This window comes from Cherax quadricarinatus, chromosome 25 (assembly GCF_038502225.1).
Source record: "Cherax quadricarinatus isolate ZL_2023a chromosome 25, ASM3850222v1, whole genome shotgun sequence".
Taxonomy (NCBI): domain Eukaryota; kingdom Metazoa; phylum Arthropoda; class Malacostraca; order Decapoda; family Parastacidae; genus Cherax; species Cherax quadricarinatus.
Genome location: NC_091316.1, coordinates 2630744 through 2650128, shown reverse-complemented (window position 1 = coordinate 2650128; position 19385 = coordinate 2630744). Strand labels below are relative to the sequence as shown.

At 34.3% G+C, this 19385-nt stretch overlaps 1 protein-coding gene across 1 annotated transcript in view; it reads left to right on the top strand.

Annotated features, from left to right (window-relative positions):
- Nucleotides 1-19385, top strand: part of LOC128690060 (transmembrane protein 248) — a 21059-nt gene extending 1674 nt beyond the window's left edge. The window contains exons 2-7 of the mRNA XM_053778617.2: nucleotides 383-554; nucleotides 2370-2628; nucleotides 3695-3834; nucleotides 4175-4306; nucleotides 4656-4793; nucleotides 6359-19385. Of these exons, the coding sequence (XP_053634592.1) occupies nucleotides 402-554; nucleotides 2370-2628; nucleotides 3695-3834; nucleotides 4175-4306; nucleotides 4656-4793; nucleotides 6359-6376 (840 nt within the window). The 5' untranslated portion in view covers nucleotides 383-401 and the 3' untranslated portion in view covers nucleotides 6377-19385. The remainder of the gene's footprint in view (nucleotides 1-382; nucleotides 555-2369; nucleotides 2629-3694; nucleotides 3835-4174; nucleotides 4307-4655; nucleotides 4794-6358) is intronic.

The window sequence follows — 19385 nt, the reverse complement described above, 5'->3', positions numbered from 1 at the left end:
ATCAGATTTTGAGGAAACTGGTGTCTTATTATACACTGTAAGAACTTAACTGCAAGATGACTGCTAATGTTGCATAAACTTACATGCTGAATCCTGGAAAATCATTGTTTTATTAATGAAATGCAATACAGCAGTAGCACTTGCCTTCAGGTTAACTGTATATTTGTATGCATGAAACAAATGAACTGTTCACACTGACACCTTCAGTGCAAACAGTTCACTGACTTGCTTTCAGTGTGAGTTTGTTTTATTGACCAATGTTTACTACACTTTTCTGTTTGTTACATAAATACATGAGGTGTTACTACAGTAGTGTACAGCAGCTATTTCCACTTCATTAACTGTTACATACTTATTAAATTTATGTAATATGTTGTTATAGGTACCCAAAAGCTGCACCAATGGGAGTGTGCAGCAGTGTGAGAGAATGTGTCGGTAGCAAACCACCATTAGCAGTATTTGCTGCAAGCATTGCAGCATTTGCAGTTGCCCTTGTTGGAGTTTCCCTATACTTACAGGGCCATAAGTCAGAAATTCTAAATCCAGATATAAAGGTAAGATTTTATATTGCTATTACTTGCCACTGTTTTGAAATGTACCATAAACATTAAATAAAATTTTCATATTACACAGCTATTTTTTAATTTTTTGTTGAACTTGAAATTATTGTCATTATTGTTATTATTATTATTACTATTATTATTATTATTATTATTATTATTATTATTATTATTACTGTATTCATTATATGTCATGTTATGCCTTATGAACTACATACTGCTTCTTTGATTAGTTCTATGTATGTACCATGTTATTAAATTGTCATGAATAGTTAGTTTATCTCAAAACTTTCCATAACAATTAGCTAAGAATACAAAATAGTTAGACATATAGACTGGAGGATTAGATTCTTTAAATCTGACGGTGAAAAGGTTCTAAGAGTGAGCGTTACACTGGAGAGATATATCATCTGAATAACCAGAGCTTAATGTAGTATCAGCATTCAGGTACCTCAGTGAGTCCCTCAGAAGGATATTTATTGTGTAAATCAAACTTAACTTACTCAGCACTAACATGGAGCCCTAATCTCAACAAATATGCTTAGGAACTAGATAGAATCAAGAGATTTGCAATAAAACTAGTCCCAGAACTTGTAGGAATGACTTACAAAGATAGACTAAAGGGACTGAACCTTACAACACAGGAAGAGAGGAGAACCAGAAAAGCTATTATGATATATGGTACTAGATACTCAGATGACTATAAGGCAGACAGAGACAGACTGTTTGAATGGAGAAGACCTACAATTAATGGTTATAGCTGGAAGGTAAAGATGCAAATGAGTCATAGGGATTCTGGAAGATACTTCTGTATAAGGGTAGTTAGGATGTTGAATGGTCTAGATGAGAGTGGTCGGAGCAGATTCCATAAACTGTTTTAAAAGTAAGTATGGGTGGGAACCATAAGGCCAGAAATAGTGAAAGGCTGTTAATTGGGAAATGAGGGACAGGACCAGGAGTCTTGATTAAAGAAGTACTATATACCCATGTGAGGTCATAATAGTAATGTGAAATAAAAGCAGTGTGGAAAGGACTTGTATTACAACCCAGGAATCCAAATGACCTGTTATCCTGGGTGTAATGGGAGCAAAATAAACACAGCAGAAAAAGTTTAGACTTACATTATCCTTCACCAATTTAGAACAGCAATATGTACACTATGTACAGTGATAAGTATAGTGCACTCCACGGTAAGCAAGGCAGAAATAGAAGCCACAAGATAGCAGACCATGCTTCAACCAGCTCTAGAATGGGAATGACAAGGGCAGACAGGAGAGTGGTACCCACATAACCTCTGCGATTGCCAAAACCATCTTCTTATTGGCTAGAACCTGGTCACTAGTTGAACGACGGGGCCCCATCATCAACTCTTAGCAACCTGGTTCGCTGGTTGGGGAGATAGCCTGTAAATGAGGGTGTGTACATGCGCCGAATAAAAGTTATGTACTCTTTGCCTGCCACAACTTGTTAAATACTGGAATGGGATGACAAAGTAAGTACTAAAAAATGAAGCACCTCAAACATAGCTCTATCCTGTAACTACAAATATGTTATCATATATAGGTAAACACAGTTTCTCATTGATTTTCTTTAATTAGAATTTATCTTCTGCTTATTGAAAAAAAAATATTTTAGAAATAATTTATCAGTGTAGTGCCTTCTTTTACTTTACACTGATTACTTTTTTTTTTTTGATCAGGAATGTTAACATTATAGATTTGCAGGAAATTATATTGAATAGGTTAATTGCAAATTTTCTTATAATTAATTATTTAGAATATATTTACACAAACTGAGCATATTCAACAGGACTGGAATAGCTTTTACTCAACTCTGTCTGATATGAAGATATGCTTTCCTGAAAGTGGGGCATCTACAGTGAAAAAGATCAGACCAAGCCGTGAGTTGCCACCCTCAGTAACACTGGACCCAGAGGCAAGTGTTAATGAAACTACAGGAAATATTACACTGAGTATATTAGCAGATGTACAAGTGGAGAAAGATGGAAGCACTGTTATGGGATTGACTCTGCATTCCTTTCTGTCACCTAGATATCTTGGTTTTAAGGGTAAGTTTTCTCCTGAAAAGGATATGTGGGGTTTAATGGAGATAAGCATATACTGTGTAGGTAGTAGGTTGGTAGACAGCAACCACCCAGGGAGGTACTACCGTCCTGCCAAGTGAGTGTAAAACGAAAGCCTGTAATTGTTTTACATGATGGTAGGATTGCTGGTGTCTTGTCTGTTTCATAAACATGCAAGATTTCAGGTACGTCTTGCTACTACTTCTTACACTTAGGTCACACTATACATACATTTACAGGCATATATATACACACCCCTCTGGGTTTTTTTCTATTTTCTTTCTAGTTCTTGTTCTTGTTTATTTCCTCTTATCTCCATGGTGAAGTGGAACAGAATTCTTCCTCCGTAAGCTATGCGTGTTGTAAGAGGCGACTAAAATGCCGGGAGCAAGGGGCTAGTAACCCCTTCTCCTGTATAAATTACTAAATTTAAAAAGAGAAACTTTCGTTTTTCTTTTTGGCCACCCTGCTTTGGTGGGATACGGCCAGTTTGTTAAAAAACAAAACAAAAAAAAAAAAGCATATACTGTACTTTCCTGTTGTTGAGAGAGTAAGTTTTGCAGAAAGTGGTTCACATTCTGTTAGTCACATTTAATAATAATAAATTTAATGAACCCTTAACAACCTAACACCTTCAAACAACACAGCCTAAAATTTGTTTAGTTATTATGTGGAGGAAAATAGTAAGGAGTACCTCCCTTCTTACAGTGCAGTTGCTTTCTATAACAGCCTCTTTTTTTATGGAAGGAAAGAAAATTTACAGATTTTACAAGTAATACAAGAAAGGATAGTTGAAATTATGTAACATGCTTCATGTCATATCGCCGTAAGTACTAAATTAGTAGCGGCATGCATATATCTTTTTCACATCAGATTTGCTCAGTTATAATGCGTTTATAGTTACAAGATACATAACTGCCAACAGCTTGATGGATGCATTTATGGAAGAGGTTCAATTTTTGGACCTTGATCACTTCAAGGTTCGAAACCTCTTTAATAATGATCTCAAAACTGTGTGCATTTACTTTTTATATCAAACCTTTTATTGCAGGAGACCTAAGTGTACTAGAGGTAACAATTGAGTTAGCAGCTAAATCTGCAAAAAACTGGACAGCTTGCATGATGTTCTCAGGGCCCACACACCTATTGCCTGACTCTCCAGTGACACCTTCTAACTGCACTATAACTAAGGTATTGTATTCTGTAGGCTTCAAAGATCAAAGCCCTGCCTCACACCTACCATCATCCTTTCCTCAGCCTTACATACTAGAACTTTCTCTTCACTCCATGATTTTACTGAACTTGTTTAGGAACTCTTTTTCTCACTATTCCTTCCACACAAAACTGCATGAAGTTTCAGTATGAAATTATTCATTGGACACTCTTTGGAAAAACCATTGGATAGTTGAAATTTATAGTGACATGGATTTGTAAGGATAATCGTATAATAGTTGCTCAGAATACTGTTTGGGATAGTTTATTCTTCTTAGAAAATATTTTTCCATAATATTTAAAAAAAAAAAATTTCCAGAACACCACACTGGTGGAAGTGATGATGGCTCAGCCATGGCTGGTAAATGAATCAGAAGAGTGGTGCAGAGTGGGTGTGGAAGGCAACCTGATGGTGACAGCTCAACATGAGCTCAATGTTTACTTATCAGAGGTAGAAAATATGCAAATGTTCTGGTTGTTATTTTCTTACATAAATATTAGATTCCTTATAGTTAAATACTACAGGATTAATAAAAATTTTCAATTTGCTAAAGAAAAAAGTACATCTTAGATACTGGAAATTACAATAACTTTTGGAGGAGAAAAGTGCAGTGTCTACACTTTGAAGATCAGTTGGAGATTTTTAACATTTGTTAAGCTATCATTGGACTATAACGTTCATGTTCTTGAAAGCCAGTTAGGGTGCAAGTACAGTAAAATTGCTTTCCTTGGGAAGGATAGAGTAGATGTATCAAAAGTAAAGCAGGATGCATGTTTCAGAGTACATTTCTGTGTTTCAGGGTGATGTCACACTAATCCAAGTGCATATTCTCTACACAACATGCCTCCTGTGTGTCATGATGTTTGTTCTTCTATTTTATTTTATTTGTGGAAAACATTTCAACTCTCGGAGCAAAACAGAAAAGTCAGCTGATAAAGTAAGTAATGTGACAAGTGTTCTAGGAGGTTGCATTTAAGTTCAACAGAAGTATTATTGTAGGATTTTTTTTATTTTAAGAGCATGTTTGACCTTGATGTGATTCCTTATAATATAATTTCAGACAAAATGTGATTAGAAATTCAGACCAAATTCTCTAAATAGTGCTTGTTTTCTGTTGATGTATTGTCACATCTTCATATGTCCATAAACCTGTAGTTATGAAATTAAAAAAAATTATCGAAAGTAGCAGTGCAGATGGTTTGTACCGAAATTACAGTAAACCCTAATTTAGTGGAATATATGTAAGGGATTGCTGGTGCCTTTTTTCTGTTTCATAAACATGCAAGATTTCAGGTACATCTTGCTACTTCTACTTACACTTAGGTCATACTACACATACAGGTACAAGCATATATATACATACCCCTCTGGGTTTTCTTCTATTTTCTTTCTAGTTCTTGTTATTGTTTATTTCCTCTTATTTCCATGGGGAAGTGGAACAGAATTCTTCCTCCATAAGCCATGTGTGTCATAAGAGGCGACTAAAATGCCGGGAGCAAGGGGCTAGTAACCCCTTCTCCTGTATAAATTACTAAATTTAAAAAGAGAAACATTCGTTTTTCTTTTTGGGCCACCCTGCCTTGGTGGGATACAGCCGGTTTGTTGAAAAAAAAAATTTGTAAGGGAGAGAGGGTGGCCAGTAATGAGTTGTGGTGGATAGTGATGAGAGTGATTTGCAGTGATAACAACAAACATGGACAGTTCTGTAAGCAACGAATGTTGTCCATTGTTTCCAGTGGACAACATTGAATGTATAACTCGTGGGGTGCTCCACATTTCTTGCCTATTTTGCTTCAGTATTGTGATTTTTATAGCATTTAACATATTTAGAAATGTATTCAGTAACCATTCAGCTATTTAATTTATTTTTGACACCTGGCATCTCCCACCAAGGTAGTGACTCTAAAGAAGAAACACTTTTACCATCATTCACTATCACTGTCTTGCCAGAAGTGTACTGATACTACAGTTCAGATGCCCCTCCATTGAATGGTCTCTGTGTTCCAATGTTATTAAAATCTTGTCAGTCCAATTCTTTTAAGTCATGCGGTGTTCAGCATTTTTATAGAGATATGTTTGGTTAGATAAGGACACTATTCATAGCAATGGGATGGTGAGACACACAAGTGAGTTTCCTTATACCTGCTGGCCTCTGTTCAACTTGCAGTAAATAAGTTCCTAAGAGCCAGTCGCATGTTGTGGATTGTATCCTGGGAAAAATGACTGATGGACCTCAGTGGACAAGTCACAATTTTTTTTAATATGCTGGCCGTCTTCCAGTGAGGCAGGGTGACCTGAAAAAGAAACACTCGCCATCATTCACACTATCACTGTCTTTCCAGTGATAGTGTGATTGAAGGAAAAAGGAATTCATGAATATAAATGGTAGGTTATTATAGCTGTGAACTAAAAGTTGTAAATAGTTTTTTTATACTGTAAACTCTACATATTTTATTTTTATACTATGAGAAATCAATTAAAAATAGATATTTTTCCTTACAGGTACCCTTGCATCCATAATTGCTGTCATATTTCTTAAAGGATTAATGTGGTAGGTTTGATGTTGCAACATACAAGTTTCATTGAAATGGGGTGTTCAGTATCTAAAGCTAAAGAATAAAAATATAGTTGTATGTTCAAGTTTTAGCACTTTTTTTTTCTTTTAACACATAGGTCATCTCCCACCTAGGGAGGGGAAGAAGAAGAAACAAAACTTTTCCTTCTTTTACATTTAGTAATTTATACAGGAGAGGGGGTTACTAGCCTCTATCTCCTGGCATTAGCACAGTTATCTAAAACAAAATTTTTATTTACAGTGGAACCTCAAAATTCGAACGTATCACATATCGAACGTTTCGAAAATAGAACCCTTTTTTTTCGAACAAACTTTGTCCCTATTATCGAACGCGCCCCTAATTTCGGAATGCCTGGTATGGGACCTGTTCCCCAGCCCGCTCTGTCCACGTCCCCACGCAGGCGCAGCGAGCCAGTCTAGCTTTGTATATGCTTGAGTAAATGCTAACCTGCGCTCTCATTCAAACATTTTACGATTATTTCATTGTGTTTAGTACTTGTGGGACTGTGAAGTAAGCTACCATGGGCCCAAAGAAACTTGCTAGTGGTACCCCTGTGGTAAAGAAAGTGAGAAACACCATAGATGTGAAGAAGGAAATAATACAGAAGTATGAGGGTGGTGTGAGACTTGTTGAGCTTGCCAGGATGTAGAGAGGACTGTGTACAGTTATTTTGTGAGACAGAAACAGACGACTGTGGACAGTTATTTTGTGAGACAAACAGACGACTGTGGACAGTTATTTTGTGAGACAGAAACAGATGACTGTGGAGTTTTGTGAGACAGAAACAGATGACTGTGGACAGTTATTTTGTGAGACAGAAACAGACAACTGTGGACAGTTATTTTGTGAGACGGGTCCAGTGACTCCCAAGCTGGTCCTAGTGGCATTAAAATACATAGAAGGGAAGTAACCCCAGAGAGGGCTTTGATACTGGAAGTCCTCATGGAGAGGGATTCTCCTTCCAAACACTAACTCTCTCTCTCCTTCTCCCTATCTTCCAGATGCCATCACCAATCTTCAATAAAGGTAAGTAAAAATGTTATTTTATATTTATATACATAATTAAACACTATAGTGTTTGTTGTGTGTATGTAAAACTGTAATTAATCTCTATAAATTTTTTTTTTTTTTTTTTTTTGTGAATATTTTTGGGTTTCTGGAACAGATTAATTGTGTTTCCATTATTTCTTATGGGAAATATTGCTTCGATTTTCAGACTTTTCGAATTTAGAACTAGCTCCTGGAACAGATTAAGTTCGAAATTTGAGGTTCCACTGTACAAATATTTCAAGTAATTTTCTTTATATTGAAGTGTTATAAAAAAAACATAGAAAATTAGGTATTATCCATCAAATACAGTAAAAAACAATTTGAAATAGACATAAGTGAAAGAATCATCTAACAATAATGCAAAGTAAAGACACATTATAGAAAAACTTTTCTGCAACTTCTGTTATTTTCAATATAGTTGGCAGTATGCCATTGGGTTACAACAATAATTAAACAGAGTAGATTGTTCCATATTTTCATTGAAAAATTATTATTTTTTGACTATTAAGTTTTTAGTTTACTTTTTCATGATGTGAATCAGATTTAAGGAAATCGGTTACTTTCAAAAATATATTGAAAGTTTCTATACTATTTATCGTGAGATGGTAATGAAATGATAATTCTTAAACACTGAAGTAGAAGAATTATACAAGCTAAGGACAGAATCATTCCCAGATGCAGGGTGTATTGGAAGTGTACTGCTTTGTTCTGATATGTTAAACACTGTGTTGGAACTATGGAGGAACTAACACTACATAATCCTGCCTGCTGTGATAAATTTCACACATCCTCTGGTTGAGATATTGTATAGTGGTGGTTTGAATGTACAGTATTTAGTGCAGTGGAATCTCTTATCCACCACTTAACCAACCACAAACTTTAGGTATCACAATAAAGGTAAGACACAATGAAGAACAAACATTTACCAAGAACTTTTGGGTGTGTATGTAGCTTTATAAAGCCATGGCTTGATAAAGCTCTGTAAATGGCAAAACACTGTTTGAAGAAATGTTTGTTCTGAAACATGTGTCTATTTTTCACTGTTCATGGCAGTACATTATTTAAATATGAGCATCACATGTTTTTATTGTGGAGTTTCAGTGATATCATTGGCAAGCAAAATTATTGTTATACTCATGGGAAGTGCTAAACTGTAGGAGTCATACAGCATATAGGAAACAGGAAGTAGTCAGGTTTAATCCAAGGAAGGGAAGGATAGCTCCAGTTCCTTGGATGAAGAGCCTTTCACCAACTTCAGTGTACCTTCCCTCCATTTCCTTCCTGAAGGGTGGTGGGCAAGCAAGAATGGGTGTAACTATAATTGTCTTCTACAGAGATGTACAAATATCTGTTTTTTTTTTTTTTTTTTTTTTTTTTTTTTAATCCATCTCATTCATCCTCCTTTCCTCCTGCCTAAGTAGAGTTTTAAATGGTCAGTTTTATTTGTCACTTTTTATATTGCCTTTTTTTTTTTTACCTTTCCTGATTTAATAATTTTCTTTTAAATGTTTTCAGTATGATCTGTGTGTTTGGCATCATTGACCAAAGTAATCTCAGTAATCTCAATGACTGAATCAGTAAATACATATTTGTGTATTATTAATTTTATAGGAAAAAGTCAAACTCATGTTTGAGTTTCCTTTAGTTTTCATACTTCCTCCATCACCAGGTGAGGTGCTAGTTTTACTTATTGAAAATTACAGACAGAATGCCATCTGGTGGTTTTAAAAATAGGCTAACAGAAGGACATAGGAATATCTATCACCCAAGACCTATACCCTTAAGTGTACAAAAACAGAATAACTTCAGCAGTACAAGTTAAGCTTGCAAACATATGAGTGGCATTAGGGACTCTAGACACATTAAAAACATTACTTCATATGTGCACCACGTTATTGAAAATATAGTACTTGTACGGGACCCTCACCTAATAAAACATAACCTGAAATTAAAGAATGTACAAAGTGCATCTAGACAAGTATTTGGGTTGGAAAATGAGCTGTGAAGAAAGAAGGCAGCAAGTTAGGCCTTACATCACCAGAGGAATGAAGAAATATAGGTGCTGTGATCACTACATACAAAATATTGCAGTCCATAAACAGAGATATTCATCCTTTGCCAGAAATGAAACAAAATAAGAGGACGGTGTTGGAAATTACACACTTAAATGAGTCACAGGGATATAAAAAAAAGTTTCTCAGAAAAGAGGTAAATAAGGCGAATGACCTGAATAATGGCATGGTTGTAATAGACTCCATGCAAGAGTTAAAAAATAAATATAATGGCTAACAAACCACAGTATGGGTGGGGATTGAAATTGTGGCAGTCACGTCATGAGTTGTAATAGTTATTTTTCATCATTTGGTCCATTTGGTCAAAAGTTAAGAGATGGGACCAAGAGCTACAGCTTTCCTCCCTCAAACTATATACTATCTGAAGGAAATATTTCATAAATGATAATTTACTGTAGTTTTGTTTCAGATCAGCTAAGTCATTTGTACCCAATCTTTTGTGGCACTATAATACACTAGTTATAGAATTTTTTCACGAATGAAATAGATTGCATTTGCTTAGATTTTAAGAAAGCTTTTGATAGCTTATGAACACTTAATTTAAAAATAGGAAAATAACCATCACACTCAAACTAGGTGCTGTAGAATTTGATCATACAGAATGTGATAATGGCAGATTGCATTTACCGAGATTTTAAACAGCTTTTGTTAGTTTATCAAAGATTAACTTAGAAGCTGGAAAATAACCTCTGGGGTGTTATTATTATTATAGCCATAACCAAGTACTAAATCTATGAGGGTCATACAATGCTTGCAAGGGATAAGACATTAGTATTTGCCTGGGAAGAAAAATGTGAATGGTGACAAGTTGATAAAATGCCTTTTGGGGTTATGTGACTAGTGGGGCTCTCCAAGAATCATTGTTAATCCATATAAATGATCTAGAAGGAATACGTAATTATATGCGTGTGCATTGGGCAGGAAGGAATAATATCTGATAGTTGTAAGTTAGTGCCAGAGGTGAATGTGGGAGAAGTACTTGATGCCGTGGGTAGAATGAAAGGTAGTAAAGCAGCTGGGACTGATGAGATGTTAAATGCAAGTTTGGAAATTATTTTAGAATAGATGGTGTAATTATTCAATATATGCATAAAAGGAACTATGGAGGAAAAAAAAGGATAAGAAAGAGTAACAGTTGTAGGATAAAAAGCCTGTTAAGCATACTGCTTGAAGTATGTTAGGGGCAAGATAGCAAGTAGGATTCCTTAGGAACAAGGAGGTTTTTAAGAATAGATGTGTAGACCAATATAAGGGAACAATACTTAGGTGAAGGTAAGGAACTGTTTACCATACTTATTGAATTATGATAGGGTTGAAAAGAGAACAGTTTGGCAGATGTTGCAAATGTATGGAATAAGCAGGTTACTAAAAACAATAAAATTTTAGAGTGAAGCTCATGTTAAGGTATGTAGGAGAGAAGGGGAATATTTTACATGAAAATGCATGCAACAAAATTTTTTCAAGATTGAGAAATTTGAAATATGAAACAAGACAATGAGCCGAATATCTCTGCTTTAAAAGATAGGAAAAAAAATGTGAGAACTACATATAAATTTATGAAAGGGTGTGAAAAGCTGAACGAGTAATTTCTAGGTGGAAGCAATATGAAATCGAGAGGCTATAACTTTAAATCTACATGAGAATCACTATTGCAAATAGCTGTATTGCAAAACATTTCTTCATCAAGAGGTAGATGGCTGGACTGAAATCAGAGGTGAGGTTGTGAAGAGTACAGTAAATCCTCGCTTAACGTCACTTCGTTCAACATTGTTTCTTTATAATGTTAATGGGAAAAAAATTAATTCCCAGCCAGGGTCAGTCTGTGTGGAGTTTGCACGTTCTTCTCATGTCTGCATGGATTTTCTCCAGGTACTCCAGTTTCCTCCCCTATCCCAAAAATGTGCACATTAGGTTAATTTTCATATCTCAGTTGTCCCAGTAACGAGTGAATGTGGGTGGGTGTGTGTGTGAGTGCACCTCGCCATATTTGTTATCATTTTTTTTTAATTACGTGGCGGTAGGAGGTGCTCCTTACAATATTTTGTTTGCAAACTTTTATTCCTTGATTTTACCCTGTTGTAATGAGTGTTAAAAGTGCACTGTGCACTTTTAGCACTCATGTTTGTGTCAATTAGCCTATAGTAAAATTGGTTTCATTTTACACCGTTTCACTTCGGTTCACAGTTTCCAAGAGCTTATCGATGAGGTTAAGTGAGAACTTACTGTATATAAAAACCATTGAAAATTTTTACATATTTGATAAATTTAGACCAGAAGACCATAAACCCCAAGCATAAGCTGTCATATCTATAATTATATAGGCGATTATACGTATGTTAACACACAGGCATCTTCATTAACAAAACATTGTCACCAGAAGATTATGTAAATAAAATTGTATACTACACTGGCAAATTTTAACCCTTTTCTCTGTTGGTTCCCCAAAAATAAAATTGCTGACAATGTTGTGATTTTTAAAATGAATTATTCTTCAAAACTCGTAGAGGATTTTTTCTGAAAGTAAAGACACCAAAAATACAAAATTTGATGAAGTTCTGGGCACATTTTACCCATCAGTGATTTCACCTACTTTGAGTTCTATTTTAAGTCAGTTCTGTTGGCCAGTTAGACCAAATTCTTAACTATTTTGCTAGTATGCTTTTTGTTCTGTTGAATAGGTGTACAAGAAACTGCCTATTCAGTTACCAGAACTACCCTAGAGATGCACAGAAGTCAGTAATTTGGCCAGTTTTACCCAAAATTCAACAAATTCCATTTTAAAAACAGATTCCAAAATAAACTATTCATTCCAACAACTAAAGCAACCTATCATCTGTTCATTAATTACATCTCCAGGCCTCTCCTATATTACACTTGCTCTCCATTTTTAATTCATCATCGCACAAAAAAAATCTAAGTTTTGCCCTATTTCTCAGATAATAATATACATATAGTCGGACTTGAGTCCTGGAAATGGGAAGTACAATGCCTGCACTTTAAAGGAGGGGTTTGGGATATTGGCAGTTTGGAGGGATATGTTGTGTATCTTTATATGTTTATGCTTCTAGACTGTTGTATTCTGAGCACCTCTGCAAAAACAGTGATAATGTGCGAGTGTGGTGAAAGTGTTGAATGATGATGAAAGTATTTTCTTTTTGGGGATTTTCTTTCTTTTTTGGGTCACCCTGCCTCGGTGGGAGACGGCCGACTTGTTGAAAAAAAAAAAAAAAAAAATAATATACATAACTATAATAATTGGTCATAGTTTAGGGTATCCAAATAATTGAAGCAGATGTAGTAAAAACCCATAAAACAGGCTATGAGGAGATAGGGTAGGGGTCCTTGCCCTTTCTCATGGAAATTGTCAGTAGTCAAATATTTTTGCTACTTTGAGCCCTATTTCAAGCTCTTTTGCTCCTGAAACCAACCAAAATTATCTCTATTTCATTAGTATGTCTTCCATTCTATCAAATGATACCAGTAAAACCTTAAGAAACTCCTAGAAAACACCTCAAAGTTTCTGCTGCACAGACTTATTCTCTCAGGTCTAGGCCAATATTTATCACTTACATCATATTTAAGGGCACTGTGCTTAAACGTAAATTTATACAAACAACACTGGCATCAATAACATAGATTTATGTAAGAGAGGTTGAAAGGGTTAAAATAGTCTTAGTTAAGATATATGGAAAGGAAAATGGCAAAAAAGGCTTTTCACCAAGTATGTTTGGTCAAAATTGGAATTTGCAGTGATAGTGTGGTCCCAGTATCTTAAAACACATCAACAAAAAGGAAAAAATTGCTAAAAACTGACTTAAAAAAAATTACTACTATATAAAGAAAAGCTGAATACACTCTTGTTTCCATGAGGTGAAGAGGAGTCATAATAAAATACAAAGTTTCTCGTAAAACAATACAAAAGAATAGACAGTTTGTTAGGTTGAAAGAGACAATAGCTAAAATCAGAGAAAAAAGTAGTGATAGAACACTGGAATAAGATACAAAAGATAGTAAGTACCGGCGAATAAGATACAAAAGATAGTAAGCACCGGCGAATCAACAAGAAGCTACCACTGCTGAAAATTTAGAACAAATAATACGTGGACACCACGAGTATAGTTCTGCACTTGTAGCTATGAATAGGTAAATACACAGTATTATTTTTTTATTATTATTAGTAATCATACAATATCATACCAACTACTAGTGTCATAGCATGTCTAATGGGAACCAATTTATCATGGAAGCTTTCACTTTTGAGTCCGTGCACTTGATATATTTATCACTGTGTACTATACACGTGGTTGGATACTGCTTTTTCTCTGAAACAAAATTTGCTAAAAAAAAACGTCTTTATGTTACAGTTTTTCTAAGTATGCAGTGCATTTTCTCTAATTGTCTGAACTGAATTGCTCGTGGAAGTTCAGGATATTGCAGTATAGTAGTTAAAAAATGTAGAGTTCTTGTTTGCAGCCAATCCCAATGCATTTTGTTTTTATGCAGGTATTTTATTTGACATTATTGCTGTTGTCATGTATCATAATACTGTATTTTTGCTCTGAATAATGAGGATTTCATAGATTGACTCAAGTAAATTCTGTCAAACTATTTTCTATTAGCTAAAGTCGAAATGACTGGTACTGTACACTGCTTCAGCACATTAACCTTTTGAGGGTCCGTGCTGTAGATCTACGGCTATATGTTGAGGGTCCAAACGCCATGAGCTCAGCTCACTCTGATAAGCTGTGAGTGGTAAATTTGGGCCTAGATATGAGAGAATACATCTATGTGGTATGTGTGCACCACATAAAACAAATCCTGCAGCACAGATTGCATAATGAGAGAAAAAAACCTAGACCGTAATGTTTTTTTGTATGTTTTTTATAGTTGTATTTGCGATTTCTTGGTCTCATTTGATAGAATGGAAGATATATTACAGAAATAGAGATGATTTTGATTGGTTTTAGTAATAAAAATGGTTTGAAACTGAGCTCAAAATAGCAGAAATGTTAAATTTTTGCCCATGTTCAAGAGTAAACAAATGACCTCACAAGTCTGGTGAGTCTAATATACATTCACAAATGTAATATTATTTATACAATTATTACAATATTGCATAACAGTAAATCTTCTATTTTTTGGCTTGAATAAAAATTCATTATGTGAACAAAAAATCAAAATGGAATTCATTTGTAAAGCCTGAAAATATAACTAATGGACTGAGGAAATGTTAGTTTAGTTCCAGGAATGCCTGCATTGTTTATTCTGGACCCTGTTTTGAAATTAGAATATTTTGAACTTTGCATTAAATTGGCCAAATTACCAATTTCCGATCACTTTATTTTGTAGTTGAAACAGTTGTCTTGGCGATTTCTTGTCCTCAATCGATAGAATAGAAGTAATACTAGTGAAATAGCTAAGAATTTGGTTGACTGGAATAATATAATTGGCCTAAATGGGAGTCAAAGTCAGCAAAATTGCCAATGCATAAATATCGCTGACTCATCAAAATTCACGAGCATAATTTCATAAATTTTCCATCAAATTTCGTACTTTTTGTTTTATTACCTTCAGAAAAAGATTCTCTACCATTTCATAAGAAAAATGGCAAAATTATTATTTGAAAATTCTTGGACACTGGTGCACACTTTGAAATTTGGCCTTTGGACCCTGTTTCTTGTTTTGGCTCATGAGTATGCCATAATAAACCCCCCATTCACAAGTAAAACTGCCAACCATAAATTATGCCATCTCAGTTTCTGGTTGGCAGTTGACCTTCTTAGATTAAACTATGTATATAAGTTCAACGCAATGTGTTTACAGGAAATATTTGGCGTACTTCATTATCTCTCCTTTCTGATGAAAGTGAAACACTTTTATGAAATTCATTTGTCCTTAAATGCACTGTTTTCTGAAGCTTTCATCATAATTTATTTAAGTTTTAAGACCATAGAGTTTGAAGAACAGTTTTGTAATCATTTGGCAACATCATACAAATATACTGGAGAAAATATTATGTAGTGTAAACATGAAACTTAGAGTAAATTTTATTGTAATACAGTGCCTTGCTGTTCATGTTACAGTAGTTTGTGATCATTAGGGATAACTAGAGGATACAACACATTGTGTTGCTGTATTACACCTACATTTACTTTATCAAATTTGTTACATTCCTTCTAATCAGTAACAAAAAAATTAGTAAAAGCTTAAATTGATTAAATTTTAAATTGTAGATTTTGTTTTATATTCTCTTTGAAAATTTTTTCCTAATTTATTAATATTTTTTTTATATTTGTGATTAAATCAAGGTTTTTTATTGCCTTTTTTATAAGTATTGTATATGCAGTATATTATTTAATGATTTTACCTTTCAAAGCTGACTAATTATCTATGTATAGTGTTGCACCAAGTGTAGCCATGATCTAACAGGTAACAGTGGATGAAAGGAAAAAAAGTTTAACCTCATCTTGACATGACAACCTTTTAGCTTATTTAATCTTTAATTTATTATTTATGGAATTAATTTTCAGATTTTCAAGCATTTTATTTGCCACCAGTTTCTGCATGTTGCACTAAACATAAACGATAGTTTTTATTCTATTATTTTCCTAGGAAATGAAGATATGCGTATAATGTATATTAACGATATCTTTCTCCCTTGTTACTTTTGTCCATGTGGTGAATCTCTTGACAAAGTATTTTTTTCCCTGTTACTTTTGTAGATGTAGTGAATATCTTTGTAAGATATTCAACCCTATTAGCAGTATTAGCTTCATACCTTAATATACAGGAATTGTGAAGATAACATTTGAAGAAAAACTAAATATTAAAGGTGAAAGTGTTGAATGATGATGAAAGTATTTTCTTTTTGGGGATTTTCTTTCTTTTTTGGGTAACCCTGCCTCGGTGGGAGACGGCCGACTTGTTTAAAAAAAAAAAAAAAAGTCACTTGGACTAGAATCAGATTTTGTATTCAAATAAAACTATACAGTTGTTGCCAAAAATTTTAATTGTTCATTAACTTTGGAAAATGATTGATATTTCAGATTTTTTTTTTTTTTTCAAGAAGTCAGCCGTCTCCCACCGAGACAGGGTGACCCAAAAAGAAAGAAAATCCCCAAAAAGAAAATACTTTCATCATCATTCAACACTTTCACCTCACTCACACATAATCACTGTTTTTGCAGAGGTGCTCAGAACACAACAGTTTAGAAGCATATACGTATAAAGATACACAACATATCCCTCCAAACTGCTAATATCCCAAAACCCCTCCTTTAGAGTGCAGGCATTGTACTTCCCATTTCCAGGACTCAAGTCCGGCTATATAAAAATAACCTGTTTCCCTGAATCCCTTCACTAAATATTACCCTGCTCACACTCCAACAGATCGTCAGGTCCCAAATACCATTCATCTCCATTTACTCCTATCGAACACGCTCATGCACGCTTGCTAGAAGTCTAAGCCCCTTGCCCACAAAACCTCCCTTACCCCTTCCTTCCAACCTTTTCGAGGACGACCCCTACCCCTCCTTCCTTCTCCTATAGATTTAAATGCTCTCCATATCATTCTACTTTGATTCATTCTCTCTAAATGACCAAACCACCTCAACAACCCCTCTTCAGCCCTCTGACTAATACTTTTATTAACTCCACACCTTCTCCTAATTTCCACACTCCGAATTTTCTGCATAATATTTGCACTACACATTGCCCTTAGACAGGACATCTCCACTGCCTCCAACCGCCTCCTCGCTGATGCATTCACAACCCAAGCTGCACACCCATATAAGAGTGTTGGTACTACTATACTTTCATACATTCCCTTCTTTGCCTCCATAGATAACGTTTTTTGACTCCACATATACCTCAACGCACCACTCGCCTATTTTCCTTCATCAATTCTATGATTAACCTCATCCTTCATAAATCCATCCGCCGACACGTCAACTCCCAAGTATCTGAAAACATTTACTTCTTCCATACTACTCCTCCCCAATTTGATATCTAATTTTTCTTTATCTAAATCATTTGATACCCTCATCACCTTACTCTTTTCTATGTTCACTTTCAACTTTCTACCTTTACACACACTCCCAAACTCATCCACTAACCTTTGCAATTTTTCTTTAGAATCTCCCATAAGCACAGTATCATCAGCAAAAAGTAACTGTGTCAATTCCCATTTTGAATTTGATTCCCCATAATTTAATCCCACCCCTCTCCCAAACACCCTAGCATTTACTTCTTTTACAACCCCATCTATAAATATATTAAACAACCATAGTAACATTACACATCCCTGTATAAGACCTACTTTTACCGGGAAGTAGTCTCCCTCTCTTCTACACACAGATGTGCCCCTTAATATTATGTAGTACTGTATCTACAAATACATAGTGGGACTTTTGCCATATTAAAGACAATAGACAACTGGAAAACACGACATATAGCATTTGGATATGCAGTTCTATATTACATAGGTCTGGAAAGAAACTTACTGATACAATGCATATGTTGATATATGTCATGCTCAAGATGAGAAAACTTTCTATTTTTTTGTAGCCAAAGTATATACTGTACTGTACCTGTATAATAAATGCTACAGTTTTATAAGGTTTTTACAAAAAGCTTATTTCTGCACATTTTTAGTGCAACCCTTCCAGTGTGAAACAATGCTTTTTATTTTTTTTATTTATTTTTTTTTTTTTTCAATTTCTTAAATACTGTATGTATTAGGTTTTATTCCTCATGCTAACATTTAGCAGGGGAATTTTAAGTTATGTGAATTTATGTTTCCATGTCACCTTTGAAAAGTTCTTGTGTATACAAGTTAGTTAATAGGATTTTAGTATTTTTCGTAGTTTTGATATTGCTGTCTGAGAACCAGTAATCTAAGTTGTCTTTATTCAGAAAAAAATTACATACAGTGCAATATTTTGATACAGTACTTCACATTTAGAAATATCCTTTCTTTATGGTAAAAAGTTAAAAAAATCATTGTTGCATTATATATATGTATGTATTAAAATACCATACTGCTAGAGGTGAGTAAAACTAAACATTGTATTTTTATTTTCAAGAAGTTTTAATTTCTGTTGTGTTTATAGCTTTATAAAGATAGGAGATATTTCATTTTCCCCTGGTCCGAAGACATTTTTTAGGTGTCTTTAGATAAAATGCTTAATTTTATAGATACGCAGTATACTAGGCTGTACTGTGCACTCCTGTCTTATTAAACTATACAGTAACCAATAATACTGTCTCCTAAATTCAGCAATTATGCTTGAACACTACATAAAATAAACAATTATTACAGGAAACGTATAATATTTAGATAAGGTACAGAATGTAGAACTATTGTTCTTTTTTGTGCATTTATAAAAGTTGTAATGTGTGTACAGTATTAGCTAGAAATTTAAGTTAATAACTGATATGAACATAAGCTGCATGCAAATTGTCTTTTATAATACTGTGGCTACATCAGTTAGTGACAATTTTGAAAAGTAATGGACTTGCAGGGATATATTGGTATGTATCGAGTGCCTCAAATTTTTTGCAACTGATCGTAGTTGGATTATAATCAGTTTGAAAGGTCATCTAAAGGAAATTACTGCTGAGCATTAGTTAATAAATGTTTGTAGTTGTCTGTAATGAGACTTTATAGCAGCTGAATATTAGTGGTCTTAAATTATATATAGTGGAAGTTTCACTGGACAATAATTGTTCTCTGTGATCCCAGTGCCTTTTGTACATAAACATTATTTATTATTGTTTATTTATTTTCATCTACATGTTTTATAACATTGTTAAAATATAGAATAAAACATA